We start from the raw sequence: 22,510 nt of genomic DNA, 5'->3' as shown, positions 1-22,510 counted from the left end.
GCATTTTTTTACAACTGATAGACGAATAAAGGGCTATTTAATTACAATAAAAACATTTATTTCACAGGTGTAATAAAAAAAAGAATTATCCTGGGTATAACCTGAAGATACAGCCACTTTAATTTCAAGGTATCACTCATTTTAAGCAAAAGACACGTAAATAAATCACTTAATGGACAATGTTGGAATTGCTGAATTTCCTGATTCATCTTCCACTGTTTACATGGGATGTGTGCGCAATTAAAGCAATGGGCATATCTTGAATAGGTGTATTCGTACATGTACTGTTTTTCATCACTTTCAAATTCTGTTTAACTCGTACAGCAACCAGTTCAGACAAAATATGCATTTTTGTATTTATGCTAATTAAATACTAATCAAATGTTTAATACATATAAGATTCATGTTTAATATTATGCTGTGTCAAGCGTGTCAATTTCATGGCAGATGTCTTGCAGGTAGTCCTTCGCCATCCTTGTCTGTTGGCAGTGAGCCATGACCACACATCACTGGTCTCCTAGCCGACTGTAATTTCATCCACGGCGTGCGTCATTGCACCTGCTTGAAGACCGATGCTTGTCACTATTAATAATCTCCCACAACATGCCATATAGCCTCTCATCAAGCCGCAGTACAAGACCAGCTGCCAGTACAAGAATTTGAACCGATACAAGCACCGGGTTCAGTGTGCATCCAATTATTTGGAGCGGCTTCTTTGAGAAGTCTGTGCGTGCAATTCACCGGTCGCCATCGTTTGCGTAGCACCACTGTGCTTTCATTGCATGTTGCGAGCGCACATGCTTTACATCGTTGAGAGTTAATGCAAGGATCCGCTTTAAGTATGGCACGTGCCACCTGCATGCTGCAGCACGAATAAAGATTTAAAAAAACATGGAAAGTGGCCAATAAAAGTTGGTTATTGTGCTTTAAAATTAACGTGGGTTATTGTTGTAGATTTGCAGACTGAAAAACATTGTGCCGCATTGGCTGTCCTTCAAACATCTGTTCATTAGTGCCCACCACCAGCTCCGAGCTGTCTTGCGGAAAGTATTCACAGGGGGAAGTCATTAGAGGTGGTAATATGCGAATGGATCGATTTTTGCCAACAGTATAGCAACGTTTAATGACTCCTTTTCCACACAACTGCTCTTGATTACTATTCCTTTGTGACCACGTTCTGGTATAGCCTTGCAAAGTAATTTGTTGAGTTGGATGTGGTAAATCCCTTTTAAGACTGTGACTACAATTGGCGAACTTTTGAGTATACAAAGACAAAGATCCCTCAGATAGCCTTAACAGACTGTTGGGGCAAGTGCTGTTAGCAGGCACCTATGAAGGCTGGCACGGCACAAGAGGGAGTGGGTGGCCAGCACCGCCTTTGTCTCCCTAGTGGCGATGTTGATACACTGCACCAGGTACTCGTATGAGGCCGAGTCGACCTAGGGGAGGCCCAGGACCTGTTCAGATAATTGTCAATGGTGTTGGCCGTGAGCGGGAATTGAACTCGGGTCGCCGTGTTCGTAGCTCTGCATGGTAACCACTATACTACCGCGCTCCCCCCTTGTCTGTGTATACGGTAAACTTGGCAGTATACAAATATTCCCCATATAGCAATGACAATGGTTTAACTGACTTGTGCAAGTGTTTTCATTTCAATACCGAAATGAAGTCAATTTTGATGTTAATCACTGTAATACATTTATTGCAAATGATTATTTTAAATAACGTGGCAGGGATTTTTCTGTAGCGAGGGTTTGCAGTTGGCGTCACCCTTGGCGTTGTGTCCTCAGGCTGGAGGAGGAGGAGGAGGAAGATGGAGAGAAGACAGGGGTGTTTGAGGAAGGCGTGTACGACATGTCGGACAACCCCATCATCACCCTGTCCTGCACGCTCAAGGAGCAGTTACGGAACACCATGACCGATGCCATCACTCAACTCACCATTGATTCCATGTGAGGACCACCTGTGAAAAACCACCACTCAGTACAGGGTATCTGATAACCAATCCCCATAGCGCGACTTTTTTTAAAGGTGGGTGGCGGTGGGGGATGGAACGATAAGGTAAACAAACGAAGAATGAGTAAGGATTTGTCTATCACACATCTTCAGAACTTAACAACCCCCCGCCACTGGTGATAAATATAGAACCAACATTGACTTGACTATAATATAGAAGGGGCATTAAACCTTTAGCAGCAGGGAGGGGTGGATGCTCAATCTCCTAAAGTTACCCCCTGATACTTCGGCGGTGCTGATATGCCTGAGAATTAAACGGAGCATTGTTACGGTTAGAGGGTGGACACTTCAATGAAAGTTTCATAGTTTGCTTGCTTGCATGGTGATCTTTGACCAGCAGGCGGCCGTGCATGGAGCTGGTCGTCTGGCGCCCGCCGGACAAGATGCTTCGTGAGACGCTGCGTGCCATCGAGTCCGACTCCCGGTCCCCGACCCCAGTCCCTGGGCCAGCGACACCGTCCTCCCGTGCCACCTCCTCCTCCTCCGCCAAGCTTCTTCCCAGCGTGGACGAGGGAGAAGTGGAGCCCTCTTGCGAGAATGTGCTCGTTGAGACTGATTTGAATGCGGCCGCCAGACACAGAACTCTCTTGACAGAAGAAGACATGGAACTCTGATCACATTGAGGTTGTGATGCGTGTTATATATATGTTTTTCTATTTGATGCCATTTATTGTTGGGTGATGTTTTGGACGTTGTTTGAAGGTTTGTCAGTGTGAGGCACAGCTGTATGGGACAGTAGTTGTATTGCTATTGCTCTTAAGTTTGCTAAATAATTTTCTGTCCAGTGTTATTCCTCGTGTGTGCCAGAATTCATTGACCAGTACCAATTTAACAACACTTTACTGTTTTAATCTGTGATCTTAAACATTTGGTTGCATTGATTACCTACACCAGTAATGCAATTAAAATCTAAATATGGTGTCTTAACGTTTAATAAAGTGTGCAATCATCCCAACGCTTGAAAATTGTTCCATTCAATCAGAATAACATGCAATCTTAAATGTACTTATTTAATGACTAAACATTGTATTCGTTTGAATCCAGATACATTTGTTTATTACTTAACAAGTTTGATGTATGTAGCGTTCTAAACGTGATTGCATCTCAAGCCAAGGATTGCTAAGAGCATTTTAGTCATTAACCATATAATTAGCTGAAATGATAAAGCATGCAATGTGGAAACCTCACCACAAAATCCTTAATTAATTGCGTGAAATTCTGCTCGATAAATTGCATTACCACTTGTTTTAATACGTGCTAATATTTCATTGAACATTAAACCCCCTGCAAATGTGTCCATACAAAAAAACTTGTCCTACACGCAAACGATCGAGAGAAAAAAAAATCTATCCGCCTTTTCTACTTTGTTGAATAAATACATTTACTTTTAAGCCAAGCTAAGCAACTTGTGACAGTTATTGCACATATAGAAATAACACACTGCATGCTGCTCCCCAAACAGCAGGAAGGCACGACTCCCATCATGACTCACGTACATGCCATGTGACCCGCATTGCGTTTACAGGAAAACCTTGCCCAACGCGTGTTTTGGCTATACACTGTACGGATAACGTGCATTATAAAATCATCCCACAGTCATCCCACGGTGGGACAAAGACTTGAAGATGAAGGTACACTGCGTTCTGTATCATTCTTATACAACTACCATACTGCTCGGCTGCGTAGCTCAAGTAGTTCGTCGTCGACTGCTCATAAACTGCGTCATAACGGGCGCGTTCCACGTGCGAAAAGTACCGCGTTAAATCGAAAACGCGTTGTGTGAACACTCGTTAAGCGAGGACTTGCCGTACACGGTTTACCTGTCTTTTTTCGCGGTTTGACGCTGCTAAACTTCTCATCGCCGCGTCGAAAAGCAGTGTTGTGAGAAGAGTGTTGCATCCTTTGGGAGGTGTGAATCAGAGGTGTGGACTCGAGTCATGTGACTTGGACTCGAGTCAGACTCGAGTCATGAATTTGATGACTTGCGACTCGACTTGGACTTGCATAACAATGACTTTGTCCCACCTCTGAGATGTGGACTCGAGTCATGTGACTTGGACTCGAGTCAGACTCGAGTCATGAATTTGATGACTTGCGACTCGACTTGGACTTGCATAACAATGACTTTGTCCCACCTCTGGTGTGAATGGATCGACTGAGAACGATTTATTTACCACTTTTTTTACGCGTGATAATGTAACAGATACCAACACGCACGCCATTATTTTGGGTTCCACGTCGCGGTTGGGGATTTTAATTTTATATCAAAACCAGCGCGACCGGTTACATGTCTCCTGCCAAGCGAGAAAAATCTCAGTGCAATGCAGGGATGCGATTACAGTATTGTTCGATGTTCTTGCATACATAAACACATTCCTGCGGAGGGAGCTGGTAGGAACGTTGGGTTGCTCGGTCAATGGCCAGGGTCAACGGCGGCGTGGTGTATTCCGCAAATATGCCCGACTGTGAGGGCGGGCACAAGCCGGCGTGAGTAGGTGAAACGTTGAGTTTTATAAGGGCACCACGGGGTGACCAGCCCCTCTCCACCCAGCCCCACCCCTCCCACCCCCACCCAGCCCCTCCCCTCCCATTTTTGGATTCACGACAGACGGACACAATAATCCCCTGTGGGCTGGTGGTATTAGTGGCACGTGTAGTAGTAGTGTAGTAGTGGTGGTGTAGTAGTAGTAATGACACGTGTAGTAGTAGTAATGGCACGTGTAGTAGTTGTAGTAATGGCACGTGTAGTAGTATTAGTGGTTCGTGTAGTAGTAGTGGTGTAGTAGTGGTGGTGGCACGTGTAGTAGTGGTGGTGTAGTAGTGGTAGTAGTGGTGGTGTAGTAGTGGTAGTGGTGATGTAGTAGTGGTGGTAGTGGTAGTAATGGCACGTGTAGTAGTATTAGTGGCACGTGTAGTAGTAGTAGTGGTGGTAGTAGTAATGGCACGTGTAGTAGTAGTAGTATTAGTGGCACGTGTAACAGCGCTGCGCGTGTCACGCGGCGCGGCGCGCGCTTGGTGGAGAGTGCGCGCCGCGTGTTGATGACGCGCGGCGCCTGGCTCCGCCCCCCGAGTCGCCTGGCCCCGCCCCCCGTGGTGACGCAGCAGCAGCAGCGAGGCCTGAAGCGGCGGCCTCCTTCTCTGCCCGCACCGACTGCCGGGCTCGCCGCGGCTCCCTCACCCACCCCCCCTTCCTCCTCCTCCTCTTCCTCCTCCCCAGTCCTCCTCCTTCTCATTACACAGAGGGAGGCCGAGAAACACACACAGAGACACAACCACACACACACAAGTGACACGGGGCGCGGCGGCGATTGACCCCACCACCAGTAAAACATGAGCGACCTCAAGAGCGGGCCGGACACGTACAAGGGCTGGCTCTTCAAGTGGACCAACTACATCAAGGGCTACCAGAAGCGATGGTTTGTGCTCAGCAATGGCCTGCTCTCCTACTACAGGTACATCAAGTGCTGCTTTGACCTACCCGCTCGCTGTTTGAGCTGTCACTGCCTAGCACCAACCCCCCCTCTAGTGTGTGTGTGTCTGTGTGTGTCTTGGGGGTTGGGGGGGTCCCACATTTTTAAGTGATGGTTGTTTGTGTGTATTCGCTCGACGTCGTATGGTGGCTTGACGATGGTGGTGGTGGTGGAGCCGGTCTGGGATAGGCAGCCCCCCTCTCTGTCACTGCCTAGCACCAACCCCCCCTATCTGTGTGTGTCTGTGTGTGTCTTGGGGTTGGGGTCCAACATTTGTAAGTGATGGTTGTTTGTGTGTATTCGTTCGACGTCGTATGGTGGCTTGACGATGATGGTGGTGGTGGTCTGGGATAGGCAGCCCCCTGCCCGCTTTGGAGACGGGGCGAGCGGTCAGCGCCGTGCGGGTGACGTGGAAGCGCTGTCGTGGTGTTTTTAATGTTTTCACTTCCCACAGCCCCCCCCTCTTCTTTTTCTAACATTAGATACATTACGGTATGTTGGGTTTAACGCCCTGCCAGTCCGTGATACTGCATGCTTGACCTGACCTGTCTGATACCCACACGGTGGCTAGGAGATGTTGACTGCCTCGCCGGGTATACAGGAGGTCGTGGGGTCGATCTCGACCCCCTTGATGATGCCCTGCTGTACATTTGGAGTTTGTGGTGTCTATCTTTCTTTCCCTCGCTACCCGTGGTCGCGTGAATATTTTCTCCGGGTCCTCTGTGGGTTTTTTTACACTCCACATTTTAGAATCAAGTGTTTGGCCGCTAATACATTTCCAAACGGTAAGCCATAAGTTGAGATCATCATTTGTGGCCAGGTCGCTTCTGAAAAAGAAGAGCTATACAGAGCTCCAGTGGGCCTTACCTGATATAATAAATAGTTTACTTTTAGTTTCGTAACTCGCCAAGCACACTTAGTTGTACCGCACCCCAATATTTGATCGATCATAAAGCCAAAGTGTTGTTTTTGTGACCTCCAGGAAGAATTGTGCTCTGATTGATTATTGATACTGTTTTAGCGAACACCAAAAAAATGGGTGGTCAACGAAGCATGGTGAAGACGCATGCTTGAAATTATTGCACTGAGAAATCATGAAGAGGAAACACCGTGCATCGCAGAACACGTGTACAGGTTATAATGGCATCATTCAAACTGTTGAGAGTCGTTGGCTTCGGCAGTACACATCGCTTCGAATGGTTGATGGCAAATCCTCAAGAATGGTGATGGAGTAACAGCCAGGAAATCGAACCAAGGACTTCTACTGAAGAGACAGCAAGGGAGGGAGGGCCGTGGATTTATGATGGACGTGTTCAGCAAAACGAGAGAGTCTCACTGGATTCTTAAAACGCACAAACGCCACCATGTAATATGCAAGGTTCCTGTTGGGGAAACACGTGTATGCTTGGCCACATGCTCAACCTTTACACCCACGCACTTTGGCCAGCACACACTCATCATCCTCGTTTTTATTGTCCATTGCCCAAACATGAGTCCAGGTGCCAACCACCATCGTCACCAGTCTTGTCATGCGCAAACACAAGCACGTACCTTTTACACTAACAAGTAAATACGCATCTTGGGACGAATTATGAGGTCTACTGATACAGTATCTAGAAAAATTAAAGAGTATTTACCATGATGCATATCCAGTATTGTGCTGCATATGCCACCCCTATCCACAGTGCCAGCTGCCATGCCTTCTAGAATAAGCCACGGTGGCATAGTTTTTTTTGCAACACTTAATACAATTTGCTGCAAGAATTGCTTATAAGAGCAATAGAGTGTCTTCCATAATTAAACAAAAATAACACTACTGTACTGTGCATTATATATGTTCACGTGTACAGCCTATTTTATCAATCCGCTGATGAATTAGGGCCCCTCCCCACACCATATGGGTAATGTGGTTTTATTTGACCATGCTTCACCATGCTGGTTTGTGTGAATCGGTGAAGATGGGGATCGTAGAGCATAGATGAATATTGGTACTTGTTTAAAAATAATACAGCAACAGGCAGTCGCCGATGCGTTTTTCATTGCATTTATTGTTTTCGAAATCGATTTTGCTTCTTGCGAAACAGAGTCATCCTTTTTACATTTCGTATTAGACGTGTGTAAACAATTTAACAGTTTCTCTAAATATCCGCGTGTCATCAAGTGTTATTGAGTAAGCAGCAAATAATTGAAAAGTGGTACTCTAGGTCAGTGGCTTCCAATGCAAGTTACAACAAAATATAGCAGGATGGTACGACAGAATATGTAGTAAAGTAGTAAAACAATGTTGATGGGGCTGATGAAAGTCAACGGTCTAAAGGCATCATGTCATCTATTTATAGTAAGTGGCAGAAATTTTAGCTCATGGTAAAGTTGGTGACTCCTTTAGAGTGCCAACCTAACCCCATTCCAGACGTGCAAACAGCTAAACCTTGTTTGTGGTTACACTAACAACCTTCATGTTATCCTGAACACACTCAAAGTTCTGGAATTTCTTATAAACAACTCATCAGTTGCACATATGACCAAGTTTCTTTAAATACTGTACTCCCTTATGTATACGTCTGTCTGTCCTTTGCATGGGAATTACTGACGGTGCATCTCTTTTCTAAACACAAGATAAAAAAAACTGTGAGCAAAAAGATGTTGACTTGTATTTAGATCATTTGTAAACCACAACGAGGGTGTGATAATTCCTAAATATTATATTTAACAGCACATCTGAGCCGCCGTTCACTGGGGGAGCTAGTAAAACGTGAAGATTTACTTTATGGCTGGTGCTTCATTACAATGTCACATTAAAATATCTGTCAACCCCTGATCAGTGCCTACCTTATTACAGACCAATTCAGACCTTATTGGTCACCTCGTGCCCTTGTAAATCTTAACGTTTATCCCATCACAAGGGAGACACAAACAGACAAAAACATTTTATTGCCCGTATTGAAACGGCTGTACGCCGTATGGACCTGAAAACTCAAATTCCCTGGATTGTACAAGAATACGGGGTAAACCATATGGGTTGACAGGTATGCATTGGTGTGCAACATAGTACACTATCTCCTGTACAGGTGAACCCACTCCTGTATGTGCCACTTGGTGAGTGGTGCTTGTCCGAATAAGGAAGCTCGGTCCCTTCCCCTCTTAACAAATCAACTAAGAAGTAAATAAGAAGGTAACGTTAGCCTTATTTATGACTTGCGATTGATTCAATTGTTGCTGATTACTGTTGTAAAGATGCATGGATCCATCAATTAATATCGATGTTTATGCTGCGATACATGCGTCAAAGTGTGTGTGTACGAATCCTCTGATTTGTATATATCATATAGATTGGTGTACATTAGCTCTTTGTTACTAGAGGCCACTTTATTCACCAGGATACTGTATAAACAAAATCAATAATCGATTCTCGAATCGAACTGCTACCCGGATCGCGACAAGTTATCGAAGCACTGAAGTTGGCGGTCTTCACCCACTAGAATTATTCTAAAGAATGGTATGGCACCTTATTTTCATAAGTATGGCATTTTACAAGGGAGGCAACCTTTTAGCTTTCTGCCACTTCCTCAAAAACCCTTTATGCGCTGTGCTCATGACAGAGTGTAGAACAACACAACAAAGGGCCTGGGTTTGGTTTCTGGTAGACAGTTCAGAATTTGTCCTACTGCCTCAAAGGCATTTAAGTCAATTATGATGTAAATGAACTGGTTTGCCCAGTGTCATAGTTGTGACCTTTTGTATTGGTCTCAACCCCCCAGGGAGAGAGTAATGCTATTTGTGTGAACTATGTACAGTGTCTGACGAAGAAAAACATTTCCAGTGTAGCTGTCAGACTTAAGCTACTGCTGCGTGGGTTTTTGCAATTATGCTGGATGTGTGTTTTCAGGTTGTACCGTGTGTTGTTTGGCATGATGTCAAACGCTTTGCTCCACTGTACCCGGAGGAGTTTCTTCAGGAACAGAGACTGAATTGAAAGTCAGTTGTCGATGAAATCAACCTGTGAACCGGTGGCGAGGTGGATTCCTACCATCGCTGAGAGATGGTGGCGGCGGCGTGTGGAAGCCATGATCCAGAAGTGGATTGATTGTGGTTGACGGTGATGATAAATGTTACATTGCATGCCGTCTAACGATATGACGTCACACAGCGCATCATATGATGTGAGACGATGGCGTGCATAATGGCAAGGCACGTGCATGGCTTGTAATGTCATCCGGGTGGCCGAAAAATCTTCTCTATTTATCTGTGGTTGTTTTTGCCAAATTGTAGGCAACCCTCGGGTCAACTTGGATAGTTTTGTGTAGGGAAAGTCCCCAATAGCAACACAACAAAACTTTATATAAAAATGTATTTACCTTGGATCATCTTTACCTTCTCGAGAGTTATCGTGGACCACTGCTGCAGACAAATGGTCAGACTGACAGAGCTAATGCATTCTTGCTTTCTACCTTAGTTGGAAAGCACCATCAGTGCACCAACAGTCCACGACTATGCATGGCTAAAGAAATGTACATTGTATGCAGTCATTTAACTAAAAGTAGTTACCACTTATGTAATTAATTTTCATGATTTTTCCATTGCTGGATGAAGGGCCTCCCCTCGCTATGATGGTCTCGCGATGCAATCATCCTTCTCTCTTTTGCACACAATGTGCTTGCATTGCTCTCTCCCCTGCTGAAGTCCGATAGGTAGTGTTTCCTTAGTTTAACTCGTTTAACTTTGCCTTAAAACTTTTTTTGGGAAATAGCTAATGGTTCTGAGTGAGTACTATGTACAAATACAAGGTTGCACTTTTAAAGACACTATTTATAATTTAAACTATTGTATCTGCTATGAAAGTAGTGCATTTTAAAATAGTTAATGTAAAATATTGGACGGTAAAAAAAAGGTCTCCTGTACAGTAAATCGGTATGGTTAGGCGTGAAGAGCAGACGTGATTCTATTCTGTCTGGTCAATAGGTTTTGTGAAATGAACTTATTTTGGAATACAATTAGCTTGAATGTGGATCATGGCATGGAAATAGTTGTATTAAGTATTGTATTCTTAGAATATGGACTGGTAATATTGTACTCTTAGGTTTTTTCGGTAAAGTCACGTAGGTAAAAAAATTATAAATCACGACGTTTCGGAGGCAACACAAGCTTCCGTCTTCAGGTGGAACCGTCACAGCAAAATTACTGTATCAAGTGAAGAGAGCTCTAAGAGACACGAGATTATATATACAGGTAGGAACAACAGTTCCACACTGCCCACCAGGGATTATTTGTCTGTCGTGCATAGACCCCCCCAAACATGTAGTACGCTCCCGGATTGGTTGAAGTGCGTCACGTGACCGCGAGCTTTCTGCCGTGCACGAATGCGCTGGCCAACCAAGTTCCTACCTGCCCACTCCGAAGGAACGTGTTCGGTTAAGAAGGGGGGGAGGAGCCAGGATGGACCGCGGGGGTTGGGGTGATAAGCTGGTGACATAATTTTTATGATGCAGTAGATGGCCATTGAGTTAAAACGGGGCGGAATTTAAGCTGAACAAAAGTGAAGCTAAGTTACTGTTAAGTAAACTTCAAATCTAGAATGGTAATATTGTACCCAATTCATGTGTCAGTGCTGATAGACACTAGAGGAGTCACTGCCAGGCTGCTCGATTTGATGTCACATGTAACATTTGTTACCTCAGATTTTACTTTATATTCTTTCCTTTGCTCAAGTTTATTTTGTTCATTACAAAATGTAGTGGTTCACCACTCCTGTGATTTGATGGTTTGTCGGAATTTGTCATTGCACTCTTGATATAAAATAATATACATTTTCAGATAATTTTTTACCACGTTGGCGAGATGTTAGATACCTTGCCAGGTATGCAGGACGTCGTGGGTTCGATCCTGACCCTGATGCCTGTATATTTGGAGCTTGTGTGTGTCTCTCCCCGTGGTCGAGTGTATTTCTATTCAGGTCCTCTGGTTTTTACATCCACATTTATAATCGAGATGTGTTTAGATTATTTAGCTGCTATACATTTCCACATGATAAGCCACATTATTGAGCTATCATTTGTGGCCAGGTCGGTTCCGGAAAAGAGCTACATAACTCAGTGGGCCTTATCCTGCAAAAGAACTATCGTAAATAGTAAATAAATAGTCGTTTTGACACCTTTGCACATTTTTGTTCACTATTAGCCGAAATGTAATATTGACATATCATCCTCTTTATCAGCCATTATCTATCCACTGCTGGATGAAGGCCTCCCAAGCCTGATGTCACCGTCTGTCATGGTCTTCCAATGTAACAATCCATCGATGTTACATCCAAAATTGCAAATGTTCAACTTCCTTACATTGTTTACGTTGCAAAAATTGCTGCGTTTCAGATTACCTTAATAACACGTGGCATGTGCGCTTAAAATAATTAGGCCGTATCAGTCTGGTATGTCGATGCCACTGGTGGGTTTGGGATAAATCCAGAGCTACCTGGTTTTTGAACCGTGAGTGAAATGTGACCACAAATATACACAGCCATTGTCATTCAAACCAGTTCAAAAACGCACGCTTGAGTAATTGACAGTATATAAAATAAAATGTGAACAATTAGCGTGACTCACCATAGGTGACATTTGATGTTTTTAAACAACTGAAAAATTAAGTGGCCTTAATTTTTCCAAGTGCAGTAAGATTATTAAATATACTTGTAGCTTTGTGATGAATGTACTGCAATGCTTTATCAAATGTACCGTATTCAGGTCCTCCATTGAACCACATGTAAACCTTTAGGCCAAGTGACGTTATTTGGTGCATTGCTTAGTAAAGGCCAACGTGGTACACGAGGAGTTGGTGTTGACAGCGGCATGTCCAACCATATTTGTTTCCAGGGCTGGTGTTGACAAGCACTGCAGCAGTTAGGGGCACACTCCTGTTTTTGTTTCCCATTTTCTTGTACCGTGTGTACAGCGTTTCTCTTGCTAAGTTCGCACATGCATTACATTGTCATACGTGTACTTAGTATCAATTGTGCATTCTGCAATCGGTTCTTTGGTAATAAAAACGAATTCTAAATTGAACCCAAGTTTGCTCTGGGTGTTATGTCATGGGATGAAGTATCCGTTTGGATCTCTCGCAGAGCAGCACAACCCTTTGTGTCCGAGAACGGCCCACAAAAGCAGCACTTTCACTTTCATTCTGCCACTACGAGTAATATTTATCACATTTCCGTCGACCGATATTGAGCACATTCGATGGGGTTTTTTTTTGGATTTGCGAAGTCATTGGTGACAAGCCTGAGATTGTCAACTCACGCCACTTGAGAACTCGGTTTAATCACAGCTGGTTTCTTGGATTCTAACGCAGCATCTCAGTGGCGCTAGCTCAGTGCTCTTGACCTCTGGGCTCGCCATCCACCACTGCAATCGACTTGCATGACTTGATGCGTGAACTGTGATTTTAAGATTGTTTTTTAAGCTATGCTTCATTACATGCCCACCAGTTGCTGATTTTAGGCGAAGTGGATCTCGAGGGTGCTCGGGCCAATTGGCAATGGTTGTGCATGTTCTGAATACACCAGGATCGTGATGAAGTGTGCTAATTGCCATGTCACAACACACATGTATTGCATACAGTTAAAGTAAATGTTTTCTTCTTTAGTGCAATCGTACAGCGCAATAAAGAATACTTTGTCCCTAATTTTATCTCCCGGCTGTGATAATTTTTATCGTTTATTTATATTGTTTTTGTCCTGCTTATTGAGAATGTGTTACCAGCGATATCAGTTTGGCCAACTCGATACCATAACAACTGGTCAATTGCAACTCTTTTCGCATAATATTACATCTGATGGAAGTACAGTTTGAAGTCCTCATCATCATGATCTATAATCTATCTACTGCTGAGTGAAGACCTCCCTAGGCCATTGTCTAATTCCTCAACGTCTTGGATGCCATAATTAATCTTGCTCTGGCACTTAAATCGCTTCCGTCCCTCCATCTCCGCAGTAGTCTTCTCTCAGGTGGCATCCCTCGCTTGGCTGCCATCCCTTCGCTAGCCTCGTCCAACTTGTCCATAGGCCATCGAGCGACGTGTCCTGCCCAAGCGTAGCTAAGCAGTAAATATCACGCCTCTCATCGAAAGCACATCTACAAGCTTTTGATGATTTATGTTTCCTTTTCAAGGCCTTCGTTTGTGTGCACTATGAATGACTTCATCGGTTTTCACCAAATCCTATGATTTTTGTACTCAAGCCAGGCATGTTGGTACCAGATAATTATTTTTTCTCGAATATTATTGTGCTTAATTAATGGTAGAGAAATATTTCTAAATCAGTCTGCTGCGCGTGTGAATGGTTAGCTTCTAAATTGTTTAATATACAGTTCTCCGTGATTATTGTGAACACTCTACGTACATATAATGAAATGGTAATGGGTCTTCAATTCTTCAAGAACTATTTAGCTTCCCTTTTTTTTTAGGAATGATTGAGGCATCATTCAATGGCTCACGTATTTAAGTAGTGTTTAAATATTTAGTCGTTTTTCATCCAACACCTGGTCGTCACGCTTGTTTGGTGATGCCTCTCAAGTTATTCAGTTTGGTTCAGAAAGGCAGCCCTTAAAATCCTACTGCAAAGGAGGGCATTTGTTACTTATTCAATTGTGACATCTGTAATTAAGTGACCTTTTCTTTCGGGATCAACATTAGATTTATTACAACAAAGCACAAGTCGCTACCTAGGAAGCCACTGGAGCTGTGCACTTTAAAATCTAGATTGAAAACTAATTTATTTACAATTGCTTGTTGTGTTTAGTTTGTTGTCTTTCACCCGCACCTCCGATTGGCATGGTGGGCTACGTATGGTGCGAAAGAAGTTCAACATACATACTTGAGCTATATTTGAAATTACACCTGTACAATTCCATTTGAATACTTTAGTCTTCCTAAGCGTTGTGCTCATTTGTAATCGTCACATTTGCTAATTCTTCTGGCAAAATACAAACCGAGCCAAGAGCTGATAAAAAAAAACAACTGTATTATAGCTGATATTTATTTGGTTAATAAAAAAAACCCACCCCAAAAGGTAAAAAAACCGAACATAAAATCTATTGAATAACTCGCAACAACATTCAGTCATACTAACAGGCAAAGGGAGACGTGTGGAAGGACATAATATCCTCTTAAAGTGTTGTAGGATTTTTGCCACTTCAAATGGCTATCGGGGAAGGGCCCCCGTGCCGTAAAACCCCTGGTTAAGTGTCCCACCTTGCTCCATTCTTGCCCGCGAAAGTAAACAAAATTGTTTAGGGTTTGAGTGCATCTCTGCTTCCATTCTGGCTTCGTGGGAATGACTTGTTGGTGGTGGGCTTGGTCGATGGTCAGCCATGGTGTGTTATGCCCGGGTCTTCTGTCGACGGCGTACCCCGCATGAAAGGGAACTTATTAAATATTCACGAAGTGCACTTTTGCTATAAGTGCTTTGACAAATGAATGTGCTTCGTAGAGAAGACTTATTGGAAGAAAAAAAAACTTAACCAGTAGGTGCTGCAGTGGAGTGCATAATAACGTTGAATAATGTAGTTTAGGATCCAGTTCGGTTTGTGTTACTTTCAGTGACGGTGCTCATGAATGCTTCGGCTCTGTGTGCCTGGGATGCAGCTGGGTAATGCAAGTGTGCTTTTGATAGTGGGTATGATGTGGCAATATAGGGGTGTAGGGTGTTTGAGGGACTACAACAGAGACTGCATTGTTCCTCCTGAGGTTGGTCATCCAAGGCCTTTTGTATCGCTTCACTGAAACAGGCAATCCATTGTACCTTGTCTCACTGCCATTTCTTATCGGCCAGTGATACATGGGGAGTTATTCGTTATGAAGTGTATATTTTCTATTCTATCATTAGGTGTTGTAATTCATTATTATGTGGATATTATTTTCCGGCCATGGCCAACATACTGTATTTATACCAGTCGTGGACATCTCCTAGGATCGCTCAGCCTTAAATGAGTACCTTACCGGTGGGGGGGGGGGGTAGTGGTGGGGGGTGTGTAAACATCAGCAATGGGGAGACGAAAGGCGGACACACATGGCGTTTGCCACACGGACCCCCCCCTTCCCCCCCTCGTGTTCTGTGGGTGGCCTTAATAGGTCACGCTCCAGAGCACCAGCTCCAACAGTCTGTTCAAGGCTATGTGTGCGTGTGTGTGTTTTCAGGACCCAGGCGGAGATGGCTCACACATGTCGAGGAACCATCAACTTGGCGGGCGCGTACATCGACACGGAGGATTCGTGCAACATCGTGGTGTCCAATGGCGGCACGCAGACATACCACTTGAAGGCGAGCTCCGAGGTGGAACGCCAGCGCTGGGTCACCGCCCTGGAGCTCGCCAAAGCCAAGGCCATTCGCATGATGCAGGCCGAGTCAGGTGTGTGGGAGAGGGCATGTGTGATCGAGTCATGTGCGGGGCAATGCCGTGCAGATAGAAATCTTTTTTTGTTACGGCGGTTGCTGAGCGTAGGTTCAAAAAGCCCACAACGCGAAAGTGCTAATGAAGGTGTTTTAGATTAATGCAAACGTGTTTTTTTGAAATGTGCAATGTTGTAAGAACTTGGGGCATAGAGATGATAGGAGGGAGTTTGAGCGTTTGAAGAGTTTGAGGAAGGATAGCAAGAAGAGAAGGCGTTTTTACTTGCAGTCTGGTGTATGTATGCGTGTTGAACTTCTTTCACACCGTACGTTGCCAACCGTGCTAATCAGAGGTGGTGGTTGAACGCCCCATGAATTAGACGAATCGGTCAGCTTGATAGGCCCGAGTCCTCATAGCACGAGTGGAGGAATCAATGGGTTAAGTTCATGGGAACAATGCTCATGGGAGTCATGACAGAACGGTGATAATGAGCTGACTGACCGCCGATGAGCAGGTGACTGGAGTGACTGCATTCATTAGGCTCCCACTTCCAGCAGTCATAGTTGATGCCACAGTGTGAGCTGTTCAGAGTAGTGTATCGATTTCTGCCCAATGGTACATTGATTGATGAGTAATATCTGAAGCAGTCATGCCCCCCACTCTTCCCCCACCTTTGCCAATCTACAATGATCAGTGTAGTGATGAGTTAACTATCTCTCCTGGTTTACAGGAGGTCATGGATTTGATCCCGAGCTTGACGCCTCTACATTTGGAGTTTGCGTGTCTCTCTCCCGATGGTCGCGTGGATTTTTTCTCCGGACCCTCCGGTTTATCCCTCCACAATTAAAAACGCTTGTTTAGAGTATTTGGCTGCGATGCATTTCCACGTGATAAGCCATTTTGTTGGCCAATCATTTGTGGCCAAGTCGCTTCTGTAAAAGAGCTGTACAGCTCAGTAGGCCTTTCCTGGTAAAATATATATTCTTTTAGTTTTTTATAGCTGCAGCCTAGAGAGCCCTTCATCCAGCAGTGGATTGATAAAGGCCTGAAATATTTTGTTTATTTTCATTCTGCTCCATCGAACCATTTTATCCTCTCAACGATTTGGTATGTTTTCACAATTTGGTGTCAAGGTGTGGTTTAAAAAGTCTCATTATTTTTTGGCTCTGTTTACCATCTCCTATTAAGTGTCTTGTCATTTATACGGAATTGGTTTTGTATTTAATCCATTTTACCGATTAAAATCGACGCTTACATGGTACATGCATAGAACCATATGGGATGTGTGGAAATGATATGCCAATTCCATGCAGTATTACATTTAGACGAATGGAGTGTACAAATAAGTAGAATGACATAACACACCAAGAAATAATACACAACAAAATGGTATAGCACAAGACGAGAATGTATGAAAAAAATTGTTATCGAAGCCAATGCTAATTTGTGGCAAATCATCAATCTCCACGTGCGTGTGAATTGTCACATGCCTACTGTTAATCCAGCCACCTACTGAAATACTTTGCTACCACGAGCAGCGGGTGTAAGCATTTTTTTTGTGGGGGAGTGGTGGCACATTGGCTAACATCCTGTGGTTTTTATTTTGTTTCCAGCCAAGTATAACTTCAGCGGCAAGTGGTCGATGAAATAGTTTAGGACCTCCTCAAGGTTGACACGGGCATAAATTAATAACTGTTTCGGGTATGTAAGCTTGAGTACAATTGCGATGAAGGCGGCTGGGCATGGTTGCTGACCAATCACCACTCCGTCATGCGCTGTGGCCAGCCTTAATAGATGCTCACTGACAGCACCTGCACAAATAGCTACATGAGAGAAATCTTTGTCACTTTCTGGATATGCGACAATGGCTTGAAGAGATGCAAAATGATACGGTGCAGAAAAAGAAATAAGTAATATTTAAAAAAAGTTTTTTTTAAACAAGCTTTAATGAAATGTACCGTACTAGTAATGGCAGAACTCCATCACTCCAGGAAGTGGTCCCGAAGCTTGCCACAACGTAAGGGACCGTGGTCATTTTGCAGCCAACGTCAGTTGAGCGTGGATAATTAGACCCAAGCCGACACATAACATATAAAAAAGAATGTTAAAAAATATTTGTTTTATTTTTTATGATATAATATAGTATTGTCATCAGTATGACATAAGTATGCCAAGTTTGCAGTTAATACCACATTGGGAAGTGGGTTAAAATTGAGTTACACGATTTGAGGATACAACGACAACAACAACAGACAGAGTGAGTTAAATATAAGCGTGTAAAAAAACCATCAACGCGGGATTATTTATTTAATTCAACATTCATATTTCACAATACATGAGTTACAAACTGGTTTGAGCCAAGGAATGTACAAACGCACAGTGGCCAAGTCATGAGTTGAAAAAGTTCGTAACAAAACTCGGTGAATGTGGAGCAATTTGCATTTTTGTGCGCGGCAGTATTCATCTTCTTGGTTCTTTCGGTAAAGTCACGTAGAAGGGAAGTAATAAAATAATAAAATAAAACATAACAAAATAATTCTCACGACGTTTCGGCCACAACGCAAGCAGCCGTCCTCAGGTGAAGACCAGGTCTGTCGGGGAGACAGCATCAGGGGAGACAGCGTCAGACGCTGTCTCCCCGACAGACCTGGTCTTCACCTGAGGACGGCTGCTTGCGTTGTGGCCGAAACGTCGTGAGAATTATTTTGTTATGTTTTATTTTATTATTTTATTACTTCCCTTCTACGTGACTTTACCGAAAGAACCAAGAAGATGAATCCCTGCAGTCACGAAAGCTTTAAATCGCGGCAGTATTTTTCGCACATCTCTTTTCAAGAGTGAAATACCTTCCCTCAAAGAGTTGGTGTCCAACACCAACTCTCTCGCTTTGTCTCCAAAGTGTGCATTTCAGCATTACAGATTAGTGGACGAGCACACAACTCTCAGAGTTCATTGAGCTCCCGTTGTGTACTTTGGGCGAGTTAAGTTAAACAAGGATATGTGCAAAACGTGCTCTGCACACAGTGCACAAAGGTTACTGGGAGAGTCTTGAGGTGACTGCACGAAAACCTGCCCAGTGAATTTGAAATGTATCCCTCTGTTTAAAAAAAAAACGGAAACACTGCTGCAGGTTTTATGCTTCTCAGTTTCCTTTAATACATTGCGGAGTTGTGTTTACATAAGCATGTTTGCTGTCTGTATTTTTGTTATGCTTTCATTGGATACAATTCTACTTGAGGCCAACACACTAACTATCCTGACAATGTTCTGCCAAACTAATTGTTATCTCCATATATATAAAAGGCAAAGTTGTGAATGTGTGTCTGTTCAAAATGTTTAGCGTACTTCCCGACATGCAACCAACTTGAAATTCGCCATGTGGGTACTTTCCAGACTGTACACCATGCAAACATTATAAAAATACACTTTTTTTGGGGGGGGGGGGGGAGCTCAATAATGCATATATTTTTTGCACGACAAGTGAGCTGTGACGTCAAATCTGTCACGTGACCCGCGCGTGTGGAAGCGTAACGCATTGTAGTGTCGTGGTTTGCGTGCTGCGCTACGAACCCGGCGACCCTAGTACGATTCCCGCTAACGGACACCGCCAGTGACGATTATTTGAACCGGTCCTGGGCCTCCCCTAGGGCGACTCAGCCTCAATCAAGTAACTGCTGTGGTGTGTGAACATTGCCACTGGGGAGACAAAGGCGGCCAGGCGTGGTGGATCCAAGTCCCGGGCGAAGCTGGGTAGTACAGCTAGTTTTGATGTATACGTATGTTGAACTTCTTTCGCACCGTACGTGGCCAACCGTGCTAATCGTAGATGCAATGAAACTACGTGTGCCCATAACCCCTATGTCCACGAATCCCAGATTGACTTGTAAAATCTCATGTAGATTCTTCCTGTTCCATGCAGATTGTCACAGATAAGAGGAGGATTATGATCTTCCGATTGTTACTTTTGTTGCCGATAACTGCCGCTACCCACTGCTGCTTCTCCCGCTACCACTACTGCTTCAAATGATGATGTGGTTTAGTATCCTGCTGCTGCTGATAATGATGATATATTATATCTAGGATAGTTTATCCGTGTATCAAGACTATTCCAGGAGGGTACTCTATTGGAATGTTTGGTCAGTGGCATTCGTGACCGTTTAGTTTCATTGTCGATTACATTATAAAGTTTGTAGGATGCCATGTGGTTGAGACGGATGTTTTAATGATTATATTCCATGTAGGAGGAAATCCATTTATATGGCGAAATACCGCCCCAAGATCCGCACAGATGGGTTTACGTCGCCTCTTGTCTGGGCACCACGGTGGCGCGATGTTAACTACCCCGCCTGGTATACAGGAGGTTGTGGGTTCGATCCCGACCCTAAAACGTGTATATTTGGAGGTTCCATGTTCTCCCCGTGGTAGCATGGATTTTTCTGCGGATTCTCCGATTTTTCTTTCCACATTTAGAATCAACGTGCGTTTAGAATATTTGACTGCTATTCATGATCAGCTACTTGGTCGAGCTATCATTTGTGGCCAGGTCGCTTCTGAAAAAGAGCTGTACAGCTCAGTGGGCCTTACCTAGTAAAATAAAAAAAATTGTTTAACACTTCAGTTTTATCGTCATCACCCTGGCCTCTGGATTTGGCGATGTCGGTAAAACCCGCGGCCATCTACCAGCCCTTGCTCGCTCCGTGGCATCAAACCGGTGACGAAATGGCTTCTAACGAAGAGAGCACTCCCGAGAGGATGACCGCCGCCGTGGTGGTGGAGCGATGAGGTGAGGTCGGTTCACGTGCAGGAGCGAGGACACGTTATGGTATCGCAGGACCTTGAGGGATGGCAATGACGGTGTCATATCTTGGGGGCGTCGTTTGATCCATGATTCCTCACGCTGATCAGTGCGGGTCGAACGGTTTCAGATGCCACCGGCCACTGATGTTAGCCGTGGCCAGGAATCGAACTCGGGTCGCCGGCTTCGTAGCACCGTGCTGCCATCGGCCGCACTCGGGTATTTATATCTACATTTAATTTCAGCGTGCTGTACATAAATTTGCAGACTGCACTTCAACACTACATCGAGACTATTTAACAGATAGAAAATAAGATCCGGTACTACGAATTAGCCGACCATTAAGCAGCAGTTACCACGCTGCTTATTAGGAGTAACTTGTTAGTATTGGACATGAGCAAGGATGGATAAAATGAGACCATATGAGTAGATTGTGAAGGAATGTAAACAATGTATGAGTAAACACGAGCGTCTTGCACAGTTTGATCAATGTCTGTCCCGCGAACGTGGGAGGTGCAGTGATCAATACAGCCGACGGTTCTTGCTGTGCCCGCTACACAAGAAACACGTTTTGCAAAGTCATGGCGTTTATTTTTACTTGCCATTGAGTCAGCAGGGCAATGAACCAAATAAATTAATTATACCGTTTTCCCCAGGTTATAATACGCACATTTTATAGTCCCGTAGATATGTGTCTGTGTCCGTTCAATTCCTGCTTCACGGCGAACACCAGTGACGATTATCTGAACCGGTCCTGGGCCTCCCCTAGATCGACTCTGCCTCAAACGAGTACCTGGTACGGTGTGTATAAACATCGCCACTAGGGAGACAAAGGCGGCCGGGCGTCGTACTGGCCACCCGCCCCCTCGTGTGCCATGCCGGCCTTCATAGATGCTGCTCGCTAACAGCACTTTCTCCAAGTCTGCTCAGGCGATACGGGGGATCTTTGTTTTTGTAACCATATTTAATTTATTGCCACCAGATGGCCACAGGTTTTGGGGAGGTCTTTCTTTCAGGAGCGTCCTATAATCCCGATAATACGGTATCAATAATAATATAATATAGTTGCCGTTCGGTTATGCGTTGCTGTATGAATGCCTCCTTCCCAACCGGCATGTTGACTCTCATGGAGTAGTTTTGATGACCTCGCTGGTCATTGCGGGCCGGTGAAGTAAAAACAATGACAGCGGGTAAGATTCTGTGGTAGGTACCGTGTGTGTGTGTATGTACATTGAACTTCTTTCGCGCACCGTACGTAGCCTAACGTGCCAATCGGAGGTGCAGGTGGCGGTAATCGGAGGTGTGGGGATGTGCTCATTTTTTTAGCCATCAGAATGTGTGAAGGGTCCCCTCTCTTTGTTTCCACCTTTTCACCCTCTTCTGCTGAGCGTTTGCGTCGTTCACAGTAGTTATGAGCGGAGGACATTTATTGAAGTTTGAATGTGGGAAGTGCTTATTTCGGAACGAGGTTTACGGTGGCCGAGATAGGGCATGCATTTAATTTACAGGCAGTTTGTGTTTCGACATGCAGGTAGTAGATTATTATTTTCAATCTAACTACCGTATGGGCTAATACTATCATATGAAAAACAATGCAGTTTTTCAACGACGCTGTAATTATTTCATTTTGAGCACTTAGTTAAAATAAGCGCAGATAAACCGAGTTATTTGTTAGAGACAAAGGATATGAATTATATGTTTCAAGGATGTAATATATTCAGGGCAATTAAAAAATTCAGCAGAGGCTGTTGCTAATGATAGCTTACAGCTTGCTACCTGGCATAGATTTGAGGTGTGCGTATTGTTCCTTGGTTTACGCACCAGTCATTTCGAGTAAAGAGAATAGTCCTCCT

General features: G+C 44.1%; 1 protein-coding gene across 1 annotated transcript in view; it reads left to right on the top strand.

Moving 5' to 3' along the window:
* Positions 1–5,117: 5,117 nt before the first annotated feature.
* LOC144719436 (oxysterol-binding protein 1-like) overlaps positions 5,118–22,510 on the top strand; it is a 73,695-nt gene continuing 56,302 nt past the window's right edge. The window contains exons 1-2 of the mRNA XM_078595342.1: positions 5,118–5,468; positions 15,669–15,880. Coding sequence (XP_078451468.1) covers positions 5,347–5,468; positions 15,669–15,880 — 334 coding nt within the window. The 5' untranslated portion in view covers positions 5,118–5,346. The remainder of the gene's footprint in view (positions 5,469–15,668; positions 15,881–22,510) is intronic.

The sequence above is a fragment of the Lampetra planeri genome, chromosome 6 (genome assembly GCF_965212315.1).
Source record: "Lampetra planeri chromosome 6, kcLamPlan1.2.h2, whole genome shotgun sequence".
In the NCBI taxonomy this organism is placed as follows: Eukaryota; Metazoa; Chordata; class Hyperoartia; order Petromyzontiformes; family Petromyzontidae; genus Lampetra; species Lampetra planeri.
The sequence above is the reverse complement of the archived record's forward strand: the minus strand, read 5'-3'. Positions and strand labels throughout refer to the sequence as shown.